The sequence below is a fragment of the Leguminivora glycinivorella genome, chromosome 2 (genome assembly GCF_023078275.1).
Source record: "Leguminivora glycinivorella isolate SPB_JAAS2020 chromosome 2, LegGlyc_1.1, whole genome shotgun sequence".
NCBI classification, from domain to species: domain Eukaryota; kingdom Metazoa; phylum Arthropoda; class Insecta; order Lepidoptera; family Tortricidae; genus Leguminivora; species Leguminivora glycinivorella.
Genome location: NC_062972.1, coordinates 6097885 through 6115362, shown reverse-complemented (window position 1 = coordinate 6115362; position 17478 = coordinate 6097885). Strand labels below are relative to the sequence as shown.

The following is a 17478-nucleotide window of genomic DNA, read 5'->3' as shown; positions in this document are numbered from 1 at the left end:
TTTTATCCGTTTCTAACAAATACCTACATTTAAGTAAATCAAATATCAACAATACTTAGCTATTTATAGTGATAGTTCGTTAATTAAAGTTACCTTAAAGGACCTAAAAGTTTCTAATTTTATCTTGAAACTATTTCAATAATTAAAGCACTAAATAACATTTCATAAAAAAATCTAATATCTAATTGTCTATTGAAACTGTACCCTTAACTCAACGCAACAGAGTCCAAAACCTAGGAGAACGGATATTACTGGACCGACTGATCTGGCGACGGTTACACTGCCTCGCGTTACACATCGCAGACTATCTACAGATGAAAGACGGGCAGACCCGCGTGCTATCACACTGGGCCTGTTATAAGGTAACTTGAACATTCACCTAATGAAATCGAGTCCTAAACAAACCTATATAGTCGCTTCACTCACCTAAATCTAGGAGACATCTTCGGTTGACTCGGTTGTACGTATTTGGAATAGTATCACCTAAGCTGTCTCCTAATTTCATGCTACTGGGGCTAAACCGCCAATGAGGAGGCACACTGACATTTAATCAGCAACAAACTTGTGAAAATGTAAACAATGCTATTTCCGAAGTAGTTAATTGGTTTAGTGTTAATAACTTATTGTTAAATGAGAAAAAGACTAAATGTATTAAGTTTGTAACGAGTAATGCTAAAAATGAACAAGCAAGTGTCGTTGTGAAGGATGAGGAATTGGAACTGGTAGATAGTACAGTTTTTCTTGGCATAACTTTAGATTCTAAACTTCAGTGGGGTCCCCATATTGCTACCCTCTCGAATAGACTGAGCTCTGCAGCATTTGCAGTGAGCAAGATCCGTCAGTTAACAGACGTGGAAACAGCTCGATTAGTTTATTTTAGTTACTTTCACAGCATTATGTCATATGGTATTTTACTATGGGGCAGTGCTTCAGAGATAAATACCATATTTGTTCTGCAGAAGAGGGCTATTCGAGCAATATACAAAATGAACCATAGAGACTCACTTAGAGATAAGTTTAAGGACATTAATATAATGACAGTGCATTGTAGAATTTATTCCCAAGTAACATTTTAGTGCTATAATTTTGGTTTTCGACGCCAAAAGCTACTATAGATGTCGTATAAAGGTTTTCTGCGTGACCGCTTGTCGTATAAAAGCCTCCAGTAACACCTTTTAGCTCTATAAGCTTATACCGCTAAAAGGTGTTATTAGGAAGTGATGTAAACGTTTATATCACCATTTTATAGAGCCGCTATAGGCCTGGTCTATAACAGGATCAAATATGACTACTATAGATCTATATTATTGTATAATAGTGTTAGGAATCACTGCTATGCAATCAATTTGCGCTATTAAGGTTCCCGACAAGCCGCTATAGTTGTTGCGTTATACAGCTAAAAGGTGTTATTAGGAAGTGATGTAAACGTTTATATCACGATTTTATAGAGCCGCTATAGGCCTGGTCTATAACAGGATCAAATATGACTACTATAGAACAATATTATTATATAATAGTGTTAGAAATCACTGTTATGCAATCAATTTGCGCTATTGAGGTTCCTGACAAGCCACTATAGTTGTTGCGTTATACAGCTAAAAGGTGTTATTAGGAAGTGATGTAAACGTTTATATCACCATTTTATAGAGCCGCTATAGGCCTGGTCTATAACAGGATCAAATATGACTACTATAGAACAATATTATTATATAATGGTGTTAGAAATCACTGTTATGCAATCAATTTGCGCTATTAAGGTTCCCGACAAGCCGCTATAGTTGTTGCGTTATACAGCTAAAAGGTGTTATTAGGAAGTGATGTAAACGTTTATATCACCGTTTTATAGAGCCGCTATAGGCCTGGTGTATAACAGGATCAAATATGACTACTATAGAACAATATTATTATATAATGGTGTTAGAAATCACTGTTATGCAATCAATTTACGCTATTAAGGTTCCCGACAAGCCGCTATAGTTGTTGTGTTATACAGCTAAAAGGTGTTATTAGGAAGTGATGTAAACGTTTATATCACCATTTTATAGAGCCGCTATAGGCCTGGTCTATAACAGGATCAAATAACCTACTAAAGAACAATATTATTGTATAATAGTGTTAGGAATCACTGTTATGCTATCAATTTGCGCTATTAAGGTTCCCAACAAGCCGCTTATAGTATTTTTAGTAGTCGTATTTTAACAGAAATTAAAACCTAACTATACCACTATTTTGGGATATAGTGGCTTTGGAAAACACTGCTACAGTATTTAACACTGTAGTAGTGATATGAATACCATTATAGAGCTATTTTGCTGTATAATGAAGTTTTCAGGATACGTTTATATAGCTTTGAAAAGCGTTAATAGTCGTTTTCTAATGCCTTTTATATCTCATCGCCGTATACGTCACAATTACTCTTTTATATCACAGAACTGTGGAATAATGGTTTCGGTATCTCTTTTAAAACACAATAGCGTTATAGCTGAGTTTACTATATGTTTTATAAAAAAAAACTGTTTAGAAGATCTTTCTATAGTAAAACATTGAAAACAAGTATTGTTTTCTATATAAAGAACTTATAAGTTAAACTGGATCATAGTTAAAGTCTCATGCAACCCTAATTGAATCCACAATGGCGGGCTTATGGCAGTGAATGCGTATGATAAGTGACATAGTCGAACTATAAAAGCGTATGTTTTACTTCTTGGATCCATAGTAGAAACTATGGTGCCAATAATTTTATTGTATTAAATTATATTTATTTATTTTATTCAAAACAGGTATAAATCGAGGGCGCACTTAAAATACTCCATTAAACTAATATTCTTTTAACGGTAAAATTTCCATCGCATACCTTTTTGCAGTAATGATGGAATTATACGAAATCCAAATTATTTTGATTGACACTAAACTTCACAAGTTCACACGCCACTTTTCATAAAGTTCCTCGTTTAGAACAGTTTTTGTTAAATATTACACACATTAAATTATTTTAGAAATTTCATTCATTCGCATTAAAAGGGACGGAAACTGCTATTACAGAACAAAAAACCTGTATAACGGAATCTCAAATGCTACTATAGCATAAATTGATACTATAATAGCGTTACTGTGTCCTCTATGTCAACAAATTAGCACAATAGTCATCATCACATCACCATTATAGACCTTAAACGTCACGGATGATACTGCTATAGCCCTATTATATCACTAAATGGCTGCATAATTGCGCCAAATCGGCTCTACAGTACCAATATAGACTATTTATAGGACCATTTAATGTGATTTAATTTGGTGCTCTCGACCACTATAGGACCAGAAATTGTTACTTGGGCGACTCTCAGGAACACTCGGGTCCGTGGGGTCGTCACTCCCCAACAGCTCGCCACAAGCTGCCCTGCGGGCATATTATTATTATTATTTGTTTGTCCTTTCCAGTACTCGGGACCATGGGGTCCCGGACATTTGGGAGGCATGTGTGGGGCCGAAGCCAACAGCACAGAGGCCCTTTCAGACAATTTACTCTAAATGTAATGTGACACTACCCGGCGATTATCCCTGTCCGCACTATAGTAATGCACCCAAGGACAAGCGCCGGTTAGTGTAGAGCTATTGAAAGAAAAAGGTAAATAAAAGAAACCGGGCTATTAGGTTGAATTGCTGGTGGACTTGTAACCGGTACTATGGGAGACTATGGCACCTGCCTTGATCATATGTTATGAAAACATGAAAAAATAGGCAGGCGGTGACTAGCCAACTCACTATATGGGTCCCCGAAAACGGCCGCTCGCACGGAGCGGCAAGGGCACAACATAGCGTGAGCGGCTCAGGGTGTGGAGAGGTGTGCGCCGCTTTCTACCCAGTCTGTACGCAACAGCCACTGTGCCAACTCGCGTCTTATGCATATTTCACTTCCACCCTGCGAGCGTATAGCTCTGGCACCCCACTCTGGACGGCCGGTTAAGGCAAGCCAGAGGTGAGAGTCCTGCGGTCCCTGCTCAGTGTTCACTCCGGCCGGCCAGTGAAGGCAAGCCGGAGGGAGGGGCCTGACCGACTCTCGGGGGCATGGGACCCAAGGGACGCCACTTCCCATTCAGCTCGCCACAAGCTGCCCTGGGGGCTTATTATTATTATTATTATTGTTTATTGCACCAATAAATTGCTCTGATATTTAGAATGAGATGAATATTGTACACTGTTGACAATTTAAAAGTGCTTATTGTAAGCCTATTTGAATAAAGAATATTTTGATTGATTGATTATTTGATATCCCGCCAGGCGGCGCCTGTGCAAGTGTCTAGGCATGTCACTATCATTCATATGTGAGAGAGAGAATAAACATATCATCTTCTCGCTCTCACGTATGAAATTCTATGGACCATCTATCATAATTAAATTATCAAAACCTTTGAGTGTGCCTACTTATTGCAATGTACTAAAAGCGACTATCAAATATTCCTTGTCTAGTCTAGACGTAATATTTTTGAATTCGTAGTAATATAGTTTAAAATCTAATTAATATTATGACATCAGGTGACACAACCCCACCTGGACAACGAGAGCGCCGCTCGAGAGATCGGAGAGAAGCTACGCAACGTGCCCGGAATCTCTTATACCACCATCGCCAAGAAGGCCTCCGACAAGGGGCGGAAGGCACTCGCCATCAAGGTAAACCACCCAATATACAAAAAAATCATGAATTCATATGGAACCGTGCATTTTTGTGGCTGGGTCTGCGAACACATACGATTCGCACGCACTGCTGCCACAGATTATTAATAAGTTACACGTAACGTAAGGGCCCCCACAGACGGGAGACAAAACTGTTTTGTCTCCGTCGCTCGGTCTATGGGCTAGTATGAAGGTGCGCACACGAGGCGACGCAACTTTTCATACAAATACGAAAGTCGCCGAGCAACTGTTGCCTCCGTGTGCGCGGGGCCTAACAGATCCTTCACTTGCCCGCAAAATGACAAATACCTATGCTTTATTTAACTAATACTAATTACGTAAAACTCAGAATAGTAGGTACGTGCCACGCGACTACACAGGCGGTCGCGTGGCGCACCTCGGCAACTTGTTACCTCGAGGCAACTGCTAGCGGGTAGGTACTTAACGCGCGACCGCGAACGAGTGACGTAAGCCTGCTGTTGCAAAATAACGCTTCAAGTGGCCGATCTTGAGCTCAGCTGGCGTGGGCTCAGTAGTTTCTTTCCTGAACCAAATCACTACAGGTCAACTTGTTATGTTAGGTTGTATGTAAGGATACGGACTCTAGTTGCCTCCTAGTAAACGATATTTGATTAATTTATAACAAATATCTAATTTCCAGATTCTCGAGTATGAAAGTCACAGCAAACTCCAAGTGCCTTTACTGCTACAACTGGGCGAGGGCCCTACGGCGCTACTCAAGGCTACGGCTAGCGGCGACACAGATCTCGTCTATATAGTACTGCTGCACTTGAAGGAGAAGATGGGCAAGCACGAGTTCGAGGTCAGTATGAAATACAGGCAGGAGTGACTTGCATCTTGTGTGCAAGGAATGAAGTTGAAGACGGGCCAGCAGAAACACCGCCACTGATAGCTTAAGCCGTTATCAGAAAGTCTTGCCAAGAACGCCAATAACGGCTACATCCATCAGCTTCACCAATGCTATTAAGTTAATTTGAAATAAAATAGGGAATTACGCGGGACTCCGTACCAGTCCGTAAAGTTCAATTTCGTTTAAGAGGGCTTTCATGTGAAAAATAGTGAAATCGCAACCGAGCGCTTAATCATACCGTGTGTGGCAGGGATGTAACGGAGCTCTGCTTCTGCTTCCGTTTCTGCGGAACTTCCGTTTTGTTTTACACATCCGCTTCTGTTCCGGTTCTGTTATTTTTCAAACGGAAGTTATAGCGGATGTCGGAACCTAGCGCGACGGTGAGACATGAGCGGCGTACATCAAAGACCAACAGGTCTATACCTGTCATTCGCTTATCTCTCCGCTTGCCACGTGCTGCGATACTAAACATCAATCGCTTCATTCCATTGCGCGCCAATATTTGTCCTGTCCTGTCCACCTAGTTAGTAGCGAGTGAACAACTATTCAGTGGTACAGGGCTTATCTACGATCCCCTTAGAAGCAAACTGCCGGGAGATAAGGCTGCTAAGCTTTATTAAATACAGTTTACTTCTTTTATAATCACTCCATTTAATTTAAAAATTTAATTGTGTGCTAACAATTACACATATAATTTTTACTGGTTAGTTTTGGATTGTATTATACTACCTACGAGTAAGTTTTCTTTTCGTTTCTAAAACCTTTTACGGCATAATTAAAGGTTTAAAAGGATTCTTGTGTGATTTTTAGTGATTACCTAAACATCTTAAAGTTCAAAGTGATTTAAATTTTTGGATTGTAATGAATGATATACTTAAGATAAAATATCAGGTAACTTTTCTTTTCGTTTTTAAAACCTAAGTGGGCCTAAAGGCTGATTACAAACTGCTAATTACAGGCTGAACAGTAAACACCTAAAAGTTCTAGGTAATTTAAGTAGTTTTGGTTTATGTTATACCTATGTGGTATTTTTTCATTTCGTTTTTAACATCTATAACTTCCGCTTCTGGTTCCGGTTCCGCTTCTGCTTCCGTTAAACTAAATTCAAAACTTCCGCTTCCGGTTCCGTTAAAACCACATCCGTTACATCCCTGGTGTGTGGTATCAAATTAAAGAGCTTTCCGAGTAGTTTACAAATACAATAACATATTATGGAACTTTTTCTACTTGGTCTAACAAAATATTAGAAAATGTCCAGAAGTGGCAATAATTGTGACGGGGAAGGCTCGTTTTCAAAAAATTGCCAAAAATATATAATAGAAATTTATAATCACTAAGGCATAAGAGCAATTTAAGTAAACGTTGCAGATTATTTTTTTACGAAAATAACTCCGATGTGATGTAGATTTTCAAATAAATTATCACTTAATTTCTGAAAAAAATTGAATTCGTCTTAGCCTTGTTTACTCTTTTTAAAAACCTTATAATAAAAATGTAGCCTGAGAAGTTTGTAGTATGTACATGATACACGTATTATAAATTTACCAGTATTCCAAATTGTCCAAATTTTACAAATAAGATCGACTAATCCAGCACTATACGGGTTTTCCTAAACGTGCATCAGAGAAAAATTCGTAATTAATTTAGTGAGTAAGTTTTCTAAAATCCAGTCTGATAAGTATCAAGATAATAAGATGCTCTAATTGAAACTTGAATTAAATATATCTATTAGATAGCGGAAAGTGTAGTATTTCACCGACTAAAACTAGAAATTTTACATTATTTTGACGTTTTTCTCGAAAGCAGCCTTAAATAATTGCGGTAGCCGGGCTACCGAGGCGCCTCATATTCTTTCGCCGTCTGACTTTCAAATGTCTAACTGGCTTGATTTAAATTAAAACAACTGTACGTTTTTGGTAGGTAGGTAGGCGCGTCAATGAAACAAGACGATCCGGTATAGACTGACGTTTAATGCACAGATAGTAAACCCGTATACATAACACTTTTCCCCCCTTTTAATTATATTACTAATAAAATTAGAGATTTATATTTGGCACATATGTATAACACGAAAGTACACGTGTAGGTATTACTATTAGGTAAGTGTAAGGTTTACATAAAATATTGATAAGAACTACGAAAACTAACTTAGGTTTTACATAGTTTAATGCTTACCTTAAATAGTAAGTAGCATTTATGAAAACATTTTCGATAGGTATTACGTCTAAGTAGGTGCCAGTAATAAAAAGATAAAACAAACAGATGTTGAAATCTAGTCGTAAACAATATGCACTGGAACAGACCACAAAACCATTGGAGTAAGGAACATGTACTTAAGTATATGCCTTATTACTAATGACACAAGGTCAAAACATAAATATTACAAATAAAGGAATATTAGTTATTCCTAAAGTAACTCAACGTATAATTATTTAAAATTGAACCTTAAATCTACTGACTCTAAGTTGAAGGAACATATTTTATGGGTCTAATATTTTCTTGTTGATGTTCTTATCTTAGTAGGTATTAGGTGTTTGTTTACATCGGTTGCTTTGCATTAGGTACATTTATTGAATACCATTTAAAATTAAGTTGAATTATCTAAACAGTACAGGTTTATTTATGTTATACCTTATTACGCGATACTTGTTAGATTAGTTAGGTAAGAATACGTTTGGAAAACTGATATGACTGACATGTATTGATATAAGTGATTATAAGGGCAACGACTGCAGCTAAGCGTTCTGTAACCTTTCTAGGCATTTCAAAGCAGCTTTGCGCTTTAAACGAGGACTACGACGATCAGGTCCTGACACGGACGGTACCGGTACCTGCTGCGGCGAGCGCGGGGGCGACCTCGGCGATGCTGGCTCAGCTGAGTGTGCCGCTTCACTATCATAAAACTCCTCTGTATCTAAGACGTCCAGAGGTCTCGGGGACGTTGTATTAGGAGACATCGGTGACTCGTCAAGTAACTGACTGAGCGAGTGGCGTGATTTCCTTAGACTATTTGATTTATTACTTGTTAAAATTTGGTCGACATGACGCTTATGCATGCGCCCATCGCTGGTTTTAACTTCATATGAAACAGGACTTGATCTTTTTGTCACGACCCCTTCCTGCCACTTAGGCCCCGCCTTTGAATAGTCTCTAAATAATACCTTATCTCCGGGGTCGGCGACGCGAAGCGCGCGCGCGCCCTCGCGCCTCTCGTGCGTCAGCTGCGCGGCGCGCACGGCCTCCGCGGTGTCCGGGCGCAGCAGGTCCAGCCGCCCGCGCAGCCGCCGGCCCAGCATGAGGACCGCGGGCTCTCGCCCGGTTGTAGTTTGCTCTGCATTCCTATAGGTGAAGAGAAACCTACTAAGTGCGACATGTGGGTCTTCGTTTTCAAATTGTGCCTTTTTTAATACGCGTTTTATTGAGCGTACCGCGTTCTCCCCGGCCCCGTTACTGGCCGGATGATAAGGAGGTATCAAAGTATGCTTGATACCGTTACGCAACAAATATGTGGCAAATTCCGAAGATGAAAACGGAGGCCCATTGTCACTGACTATTCTTTTTGGCAATCCAAATCGAGCAAACGTTTTCCGAAGATGCTCAATTACGACTGGCGCTGAAGTGGTTTTTACTTTTTCCGCTTCAATCCACTTCGAGTGCGCATCTATAACTACTAAATAATAGTCAGAATTAAATGGTCCTAAAAAGTCCATGTGTAGACGAGACCATACCTGAGTGGGCCACGACCACGAGTGCAGGGGCGCCACCGGCGCCACGGGCCGCTGCGAGCGACACGCCAAGCACTCGTGCGCCACGCGCTCGATGTCGGCGTCCAAGTTTTCCCACCACACGTAGTTACGGGAAATTTGCTTCATTTTTACGATACCTGGGTGTCCATCGTGTATCTCTCTTAAAATCTTTTCACGTAAGGATTTGGGAATCACAATCCTGTATCCCCATACGAGACACCCCTGGTCGATGTGTAAGCTTTCTTTTCGAGAAAAATATTGTTTTTCAATTTCATTTAGACCGTTAGATGGCCAACCAAACATTACATACCCATATATTTTACATAGTAAAGGATCTTTCGAAGTCTCAGTTTTCACATCTCTAAAACTCAGCGGAAAGTTGTCCTCTATGAAATGTAGGTAACTAAGTTCTTCACGACACTTCGTTCTAGATCGATCCTCGGTCGATCCTAGAGGAAGGCGGGAAAGAGCGTCTGCGAAACAATTTTGAGCGGACCTTACAAACTGTATCTCAAAATCGTATGCCGCTAATTTGACGGCGTAACGTTGTAAGCGGCTGGCGGCTGTCACCGGTATTCCCTTGTGTTTACCAAATATATAACTTAACGGGTGATGGTCGCTACGTAATATAAAACGCTTACCGTACAAGTAGTGGTGGTGTTTAGTCACTCCGAACACAATAGCGAGGGCCTCCTTATCTAGCTGGGAGTAGTTGAGCTCGGCGGCGCTGAGCGTGCGCGAGGCGCAGCACACCGGCCGCTCGCAGCCGTCCGGCCCGCGCTGCGTCAGGGCCGCCCCCAGGCCGTACGCGCTGCTGTCAACTGAAAGGATTAGTGGCCGCGACGGATCGTAGTGTGCTAGTACCGGAGCGCTACTTAACACTTTTTTAATTTTTGTAAATGCCCTTTCGCAGTCGTTACCCCATTCCCACTTCACATTTTTCTTTAATAAATCGTACATAGGTTTCAATATATCACTCATGCTTAAACAAAATTTGGCGTAAAAATTAACCAGTCCAATAAAACTTCTCAATTGCGTTACGTTAGTTGGAGTGGGGGCTGCTACAATGGCCTCAATTTTTTTTTCGTCTGTATGTAGACCATATTTGTCAATTTTATAGCCAAGATATGTAACGCTGTCTTTAAAAAAACTCGCATTTACCAAAATTTATGCGTAAACCGTTATCTTTGAGCCTTTGTAGCACCGCCCTTAAATTCGCTAGATGAGTTGGCCTGTCTTTGCCAGTGACACAAATATCGTCTGCAAAAACAGCCGTCGACGGTAAACCACTAAGCGTTTCTTCCATTATTTTCTGAAAATTCTCAGGAATGCATTTAATGCCAAACGGAACACGCTTATACATAAATGTACCTATATGAGTGGTTATTGCCGTCATCGGCTGAGATTGTTCGTCCAATAAACATTGTTGAAACGCATTTGACAAGTCTAGTTTTGTGAACTGTTCGCCGCCCCTTAGCGCCGCGAACAAGTCCTCGATCCGCGGCAGCGGATAGTGGTAATCTTTCAATAATGGATTTATAGTGATTTTATAATCACCACACAATCTAATGCTACCATTAGACTTGACAACTGGCACGATCGGCGTGCCATAGTCGGACCGCTCGACTTTATAGATTACCCCCTCCCGCTGCAGGCGCTCGAGCTCGCGCTCCACGGGCTCGCGCAGCGCGATCGGCAGCGCGCGCGCCTTCACAAACACCGGCGTTTTATCCTTTAAATGCAAACGCAACTCTGACTTAAAAGTTCCCAACCCATCTGCGAAAACCTCCGGAAACTCATCTTTCAAGGTCCCCGCCATTGAATCGTCATCAGCTAGATTATGACAAGGAAATATTAATTTTAACTTTCTGATCCATGTTCGACCCATCAATGGCGGTCCCCCGTTTTTAAATACATACAATTTCAGTTTTTCTACATTATCGCCCGAAACGACATCGACAATCAAATAGCCAGATGGCCTAATGGGGCTACCAATATACGAATGAAGTGTTAATTGGGGATTTTGAATTGGTATATCCGAGAAATACTTTTTATAAAATCGTTCGGAAATGGCTGAAATCCTACTCCCCGTGTCTACTTCAAAATAACATGTCACGTTTCCTACTTTTAAAGACACATAATATGGCTCGTCCCCCTCACTGCTAGCTACTAAATTATAGAAAGCACTATCTTCGCTATAATCACTATCGCTGTCATAGTTAAAATGTAGCTGTCTTCTTGTTTTGCCGTTACCACTACTAACTGCACTTTTTACTTTGCACATTACCTTTAGGTGACCCTTTTGTCCACAAGTGTCACACGTATAATGCTTGAACCGACACCTGCCATCGCCGTGCCCCGCCTTGCCGCAGCGGCCGCAGACGCGCTGGTTGGTTTTAGCGCGCGCGGCGGCAGCGCCGGCGCCCGAGCCGAAACGATGCAAGCCGTCGTCCCCTTGTGCAGCTGGGGGCGCCGCCGCCGGGAGCGCGGCGCCCTCGGCGCCCGGCGCGCACGCGGTCGCCGCGTGCCGCTCCGCCGCCTCCAGGGCCAACGCCAACTCCACGGCGCGTTTGTAGTCAACATTCTGTTCTGCGAATATCCTGGACCTCATATCTTCATTGAACAGCCCCGAAACAAACTGATCACGAAGGCAAACCTCAAGGCAGCCGCTAAAATTACATGTTTTTGCTAAATGTTTTAATGCTTGAAGGTAGTCACGCACACTTTCACCTTGCCGCTGTGTTCTTTGTCGAAACACATGCCTTTCCGCTATCTCGGACCTTTGAGGCTCGAGATGTTCTTTCACTAATCTTACAAGTTCCTCAAATGTCCTGGTTTCTGGATTAGCCGGTGCACACAAGTCACACATTAACTCGTAACATTCTGGCCCGACAACCGTCACTAACGTGGCTACTTTCAATGTAGTAGCAATTGAATTAACTTGAATATATTGTTCAACACGTCTAACATATGCGTCCCAATTACTGCTACCGATATTAAAACACTCAATGTGCCCAAAAGGCATTTTTAAAAGGGAAAAAATCACACGCGTCGATCGAATTTAAAATACTCGTTCGCCAGTGGTAAGTAGGTAGGCGCGTCAATGAAACAAGACGATCCGGTATAGACTGACGTTTAATGCACAGATAGTAAACCCGTATACATAACAGTTTTATTTCAGCTGACGATCCGCAGTTTCCCGCTAGCGCACGCACTATACATCAAGTACTGCGGCACGCACAACCGCGAGGCGCTGCGGAAAGTTCTAGTGCAAGAAGACGACTTCCCCGCGCAGGTGCGTTATTTTAATACCCAGAATACTAATAGGCCCACTTGTACCAACCACTTAACTCAGGGTTAGTGGGCTGTCATCTGTGAACTTCCATATAAAATGGTGGGTCAACCCTCCATTTTTATTGCTGCAAGTAGTCCTTAGTGATTTAAACTGGCTAACCTCCCAGTTATGTATCAAGAATCCACATCCACATTATTGCACTTAGGCAAGAAAAGACACAACTTTATCACACATCACCGCAACTATGTACAAAATAAATGTTGTTTAATTTAAAGTCATTATTATTTGAAGCGTGGTTCAACTGTCGAGATATGCCGTTTTAAACACGAACGATGCTGAATTTGAGCTTCTGCGGAGCGTTTTGGGAGTTGCTGGCGTCGAAAAGGTTAAATAATGTTAAGTTACATTGCAACTATGGATTTAAACGTAAAATGTCACAATGTTATCCTGGTACAATGAATTTCTAGGCCGCCGCGCACGTGCGAGACGCATGCGGCCCCACTCCGCCGGGACAGGCGGAGGCTGCGTTGATATCGGCCCGGGAGTGCTATAGGAAGGCCAAGAACGATATAGGTACGCAAACGCTCTTTATTTTTCCACATATTATAAAAATGCTACCGTCCTGGACTAGTACCCCTAGTTGTTTGTATACAGGTTTAAGAGACATTAAGAACAAAAGGCCATCTATAAGTATAGATTTTCTTAATACAGGAGTAAAACGCAGAATACTGTAACAAAATCACTCGTTATGATCAAGATTTTCATTCCCTTCAGAAGATATCTTCAAAAGTCACTTCTAACCAGACGCAATCATGCCAGTTTAACTTAACACAATTATACTTTTAAAGCGTTCATGCCTGATCCAAACTTGATAACTCAGTTCTAGACATTTTCACAATTATTCATGTTTTCACAGGAGTGGCGATCTGCGAGGACGCCCGCAAGCTGTGCAAGCAACAGTCCAGCCTGCAGGAGACGTACGGGGAGAGCTTCGTAGGTCTTTCTCTGCACGACACCGTTAAGAAACTGCTCGAGCAGGGCGAGGTCAAGCTCGCGGACAAACTGCGCTCCGAATACAAGATGCCGGACAGAAGGTGAGTGAAAAATTCACACGAATGTAAATAGCAGGGGCCCGTTTCTCGAAAGGTACAAGCCTTGTATTACAAGTGCGCGAACTGTCAAATCGTATGGGTTGTCATGGAAACACATTTGTAATACAAGGCTTGTACCTTTCGAGCAACGGGCCACTGGTCTCCACTGAACGTGTAATCTGACTCTATTGTACACACTCCATAACTTCAGCAGTCAGTGTTTAAAAAATCTATACGTAAATTGTATACTTCCCGAGAAATAAGCAACAATATGCGTAGCAAAAGCTACTAATATGGTAATATGTACCTACAATTAAATTGTTTGGGAAAGCATAGTGGCATGGGACGAAATCCGTACTTTTTGCCGCTACAAAAAGCTAGACAACATTGTAAACACGTAACAAATAATTCGATTTACCAGGTACTGGTGGCTGCGCATCCTAACGCTAGCAGAGAAGGACGACTGGGAGGAGCTCGACCGCTTCTCCAAATCCAAGAAGTCCCCCGTCGGCTACGAGCCGTTCGTGGACGCGTGCCTCAAGTACCGCAAGAACGACGAGGCGCTCAAATACCTGCCAAGGTGCAAGGACGACATCAGGGTCAAGTACTACGTCAAGGCTGGGTGAGTGTGCTTCATACTAATACAGTACCTAAGATACTATCTGTCGCAATCGGCTACGGACCATTTCGCCTCCTCATCGTATTTTTAACCGCCTTCCAAATCTCAAAGGAAGGGGTTATCAAGTCGTCTGTATGTTTTTTTTTTTTTAATGTTTGTTCCTCGATATCTCCGTCGTTACTAGACCGATTTTGAAAATTTATTTTTTGATTGAATGTATATGTATACAGATTGGTCCCATTTTTCTCAGAACCCAGTTCTGATGATGGGATCCTGGAGAAATCGAGGGAACTCCTCAAATCTGAAAGGCATACATATGGTGATTTTGGTGTTTTTAAAGGAACAGCATGCATTTACGTACGGAACAGTGACATTTGGTGCAGTGGAACTCCTGATGATGGTCAGAATGGAACTCCTCAAATCTGAACGGCACACTTATAGTGACTTTGGTATTTTTATAAGAACAGCATGCACTTACGTCCAGAACAGTAATATTTGGTGCAGTGGAATTGCTGATGATGGTCAGAACGGAACTCCTCAAATCTGAACGGCACACTTATAGTGACTTTGGTATTTTTATAAGAACAGCATGCACTTACGTCCAGAACAGTGACATTTGGTGCAGTGGAACTGCTGATGAAGAGTGAGCCGCCCCTGGTTAGAGTTCCGTTCTGATAATCATTCTCATCTGTAAGTACTTCAGAATCATCCAGATTTCAAAATTGGTTCAGAAATGACGGAGATATCGAATAACAAACATTAAAAAATATACAAACGAATTGATAACATAATCCAACATTTGAAAGTATTTATCACCAGAACCCCAAAGGAAGGCGGTTTTTTTTTCTTAAAAATTATTTTAAAACCAACTCGGTGGCAAACTGGTCCCGCCTGATGGAAAGCGGAAAGTTTTCTTTAACGGCGAACCGAAATAGACCTTACGGACGTTTCCTAGCTTGTGGTCTAAATGTGGTTGGCCAGGCCGAAGCCGAACTTGCTTAAATGTATACCTGCTGTACGTACATATAGGAGGGCTTGGGACTCTTTTCGTAATTGACGCTTTTTTATTGCCTAGGTTAGGGACGCCACTGATTCCCGCTTTGTAGAAGTTACGTTACGTGGTTGTTTTTCTTTTCCAGTTTTTACGAGGAAGCCGCGCTAGTGGCCTTCGAGCAAAGGGACCAGAACGCCCTGTTTTACGTGAAAAACAAGTGCCCGCTCAGCGAATCCACCAAACACGAGAAAATCTCTGCGCTACTAGAACAGCTGGCCACTAGGAAATAACACAAGTAAATTATGATGATACAGGAATTATGAACGATCTCTATTGGTTTAATCCCGTGATTATTTGGTTTCCTATCGCCTTTTTAGTCTGTCTGCGTTATTAGTTGCCGGACGAAATGTAAATATGCTGTAGGTTGATAGTTCCCTCCTAATACGATTCTAATCTAATGTCGAATATAATCATTCAATAGTCAAAATATCTAGGTTTAAACAAAGATGTATGTATAACTCTAATTTTAAGTTAAGACTACATTCTCAATATTTATAGTATTTTATACGAAATGGTAAATATGTAAATAAAATGCAATATTATGGCTGATTGGTTTTTATTTATGATGTCCGAAACACCAATACACTCATGAATTTACGACATTGACTCACAGGTTCTATTAATGCTTGAAACCGTCCAGTAAATGTTCAAATAGTTACACTTCATCACTGTCGCACCTTACCATGCAAACGCCATGTTTTAATGTACGTAAATATGTTGCCATTATCCCATCGGAAAGGGTTTCCAAATATCGAAATATATGCGTCGACAACTTTAAAAAAAATGGCGTTAATTTCATACCAATTTACCAATCGTATGAATTAAAAAGTCGACTGCTTTCATTTTGTTCACATGCCTACTATTTGAATATTTAGTGTCGGTTCGGTTACAGGGTCTACTGTTTTTATTACTTGGAAATATATGTATAACATCAATGAAATCTGTATGACAGTTTTCTATAAGCTGCAATATAAACACTAGAAACCAATGAAATAGGACAAAATATATAACAATTATAAATTTTCATTGTTAACACATCAGTTATGTTATGAAACACTTGCAACCCAACATTATAATATTTATACACATTGGCAACACACATTCTAAATAAATACTATGGATATTTCATATAAAAAAAATAGTTGAGTGATTAGTTACAATTATTATTTGTCATGTTTAGAAAAACCAAATTATAATATTAGGTCTATCGTGAAGATAGGATAATGTAGGTAATTTATTTATTACTAGACATACATAGTGATACGCTATCTGCATTTAGTGAAATCGACATAAGTACATAAGCAGCAGTAATTTTGAAGTTGGTTTGTTAAGAATGGAGTAATAGTTATTTGTTATACAAGGGGGCAAAGTTGTATTTTAACGTCGAGTGTGGAATTGAAATACGAGCAAGTGAAAGGATTCTATAGTTGAACCACGAGCGAAGCGAGTGGTTCAAGAATAGAATCCTGAACTTGCGAGTTTTTTAACACACAAAAAGTAAAATACATTTGCACCCGAGTGTAACACAAAACTTTTCTCCTCACTATAGCGAGGAAACTACAACGCAAAAAATGCGTTTATCACTGCATTCAGTAGTTCCACAGGTGGTAAATCATCTTTATTACTAGATTCACTACTTTTATCAATTTTAAAGCAGTTAATTTGACTTTATTCAAGGTCAAATTACTTTACCCACTAGTGGATAAAATGCGTTTTTACCCGCTAGTATTAAAGGACAAAACACGTGTTTCCGAGCTAGTGAGGAGAAAATTATTTTCCACCGACTAGCCAAGTTGGTAACCAATCAAATTCATACCTAATTAGAAAGTCAAGTTCACAGCTTTAAAGTAATACCATAGAGGAAATAAGTAAGGGAAGAGTTGTAACTCCATACATCAGTAAATGCGAGTTATTTGTAGTGACATCTATCGTCATTCACTCGTCAATCACGCGCCAACTAGCGTAAATTATCAGTACTGCTACTCGACACTAGGTGCCGACAGTATTGCGTCTGCCAAAAATGTAATATTAAAACAGTTTACACCTTATATTATAAGCTGAAGTAATTGAAAGCAAAGTACTGATTAATACTATTGTAATATTAGCTAAAAATTGTTGAGCAATAGACTTT

At 40.6% G+C, this 17478-nt stretch overlaps 1 protein-coding gene across 1 annotated transcript in view; it reads left to right on the top strand.

Annotated features, from left to right (window-relative positions):
• LOC125237818 (vacuolar protein sorting-associated protein 16 homolog) overlaps positions 1-15894 on the top strand; it is a 50765-nt gene extending 34871 nt beyond the window's left edge. Inside the window, exons 10-17 of the mRNA XM_048145017.1 lie at positions 224-362; positions 4534-4668; positions 5333-5494; positions 12470-12583; positions 13051-13156; positions 13500-13677; positions 14096-14296; positions 15433-15894. Coding sequence (XP_048000974.1) covers positions 224-362; positions 4534-4668; positions 5333-5494; positions 12470-12583; positions 13051-13156; positions 13500-13677; positions 14096-14296; positions 15433-15577 — 1180 coding nt within the window. The 3' untranslated portion in view covers positions 15578-15894. The remainder of the gene's footprint in view (positions 1-223; positions 363-4533; positions 4669-5332; positions 5495-12469; positions 12584-13050; positions 13157-13499; positions 13678-14095; positions 14297-15432) is intronic.
• The last annotated feature ends 1584 nt before the right edge of the window (positions 15895-17478 follow it).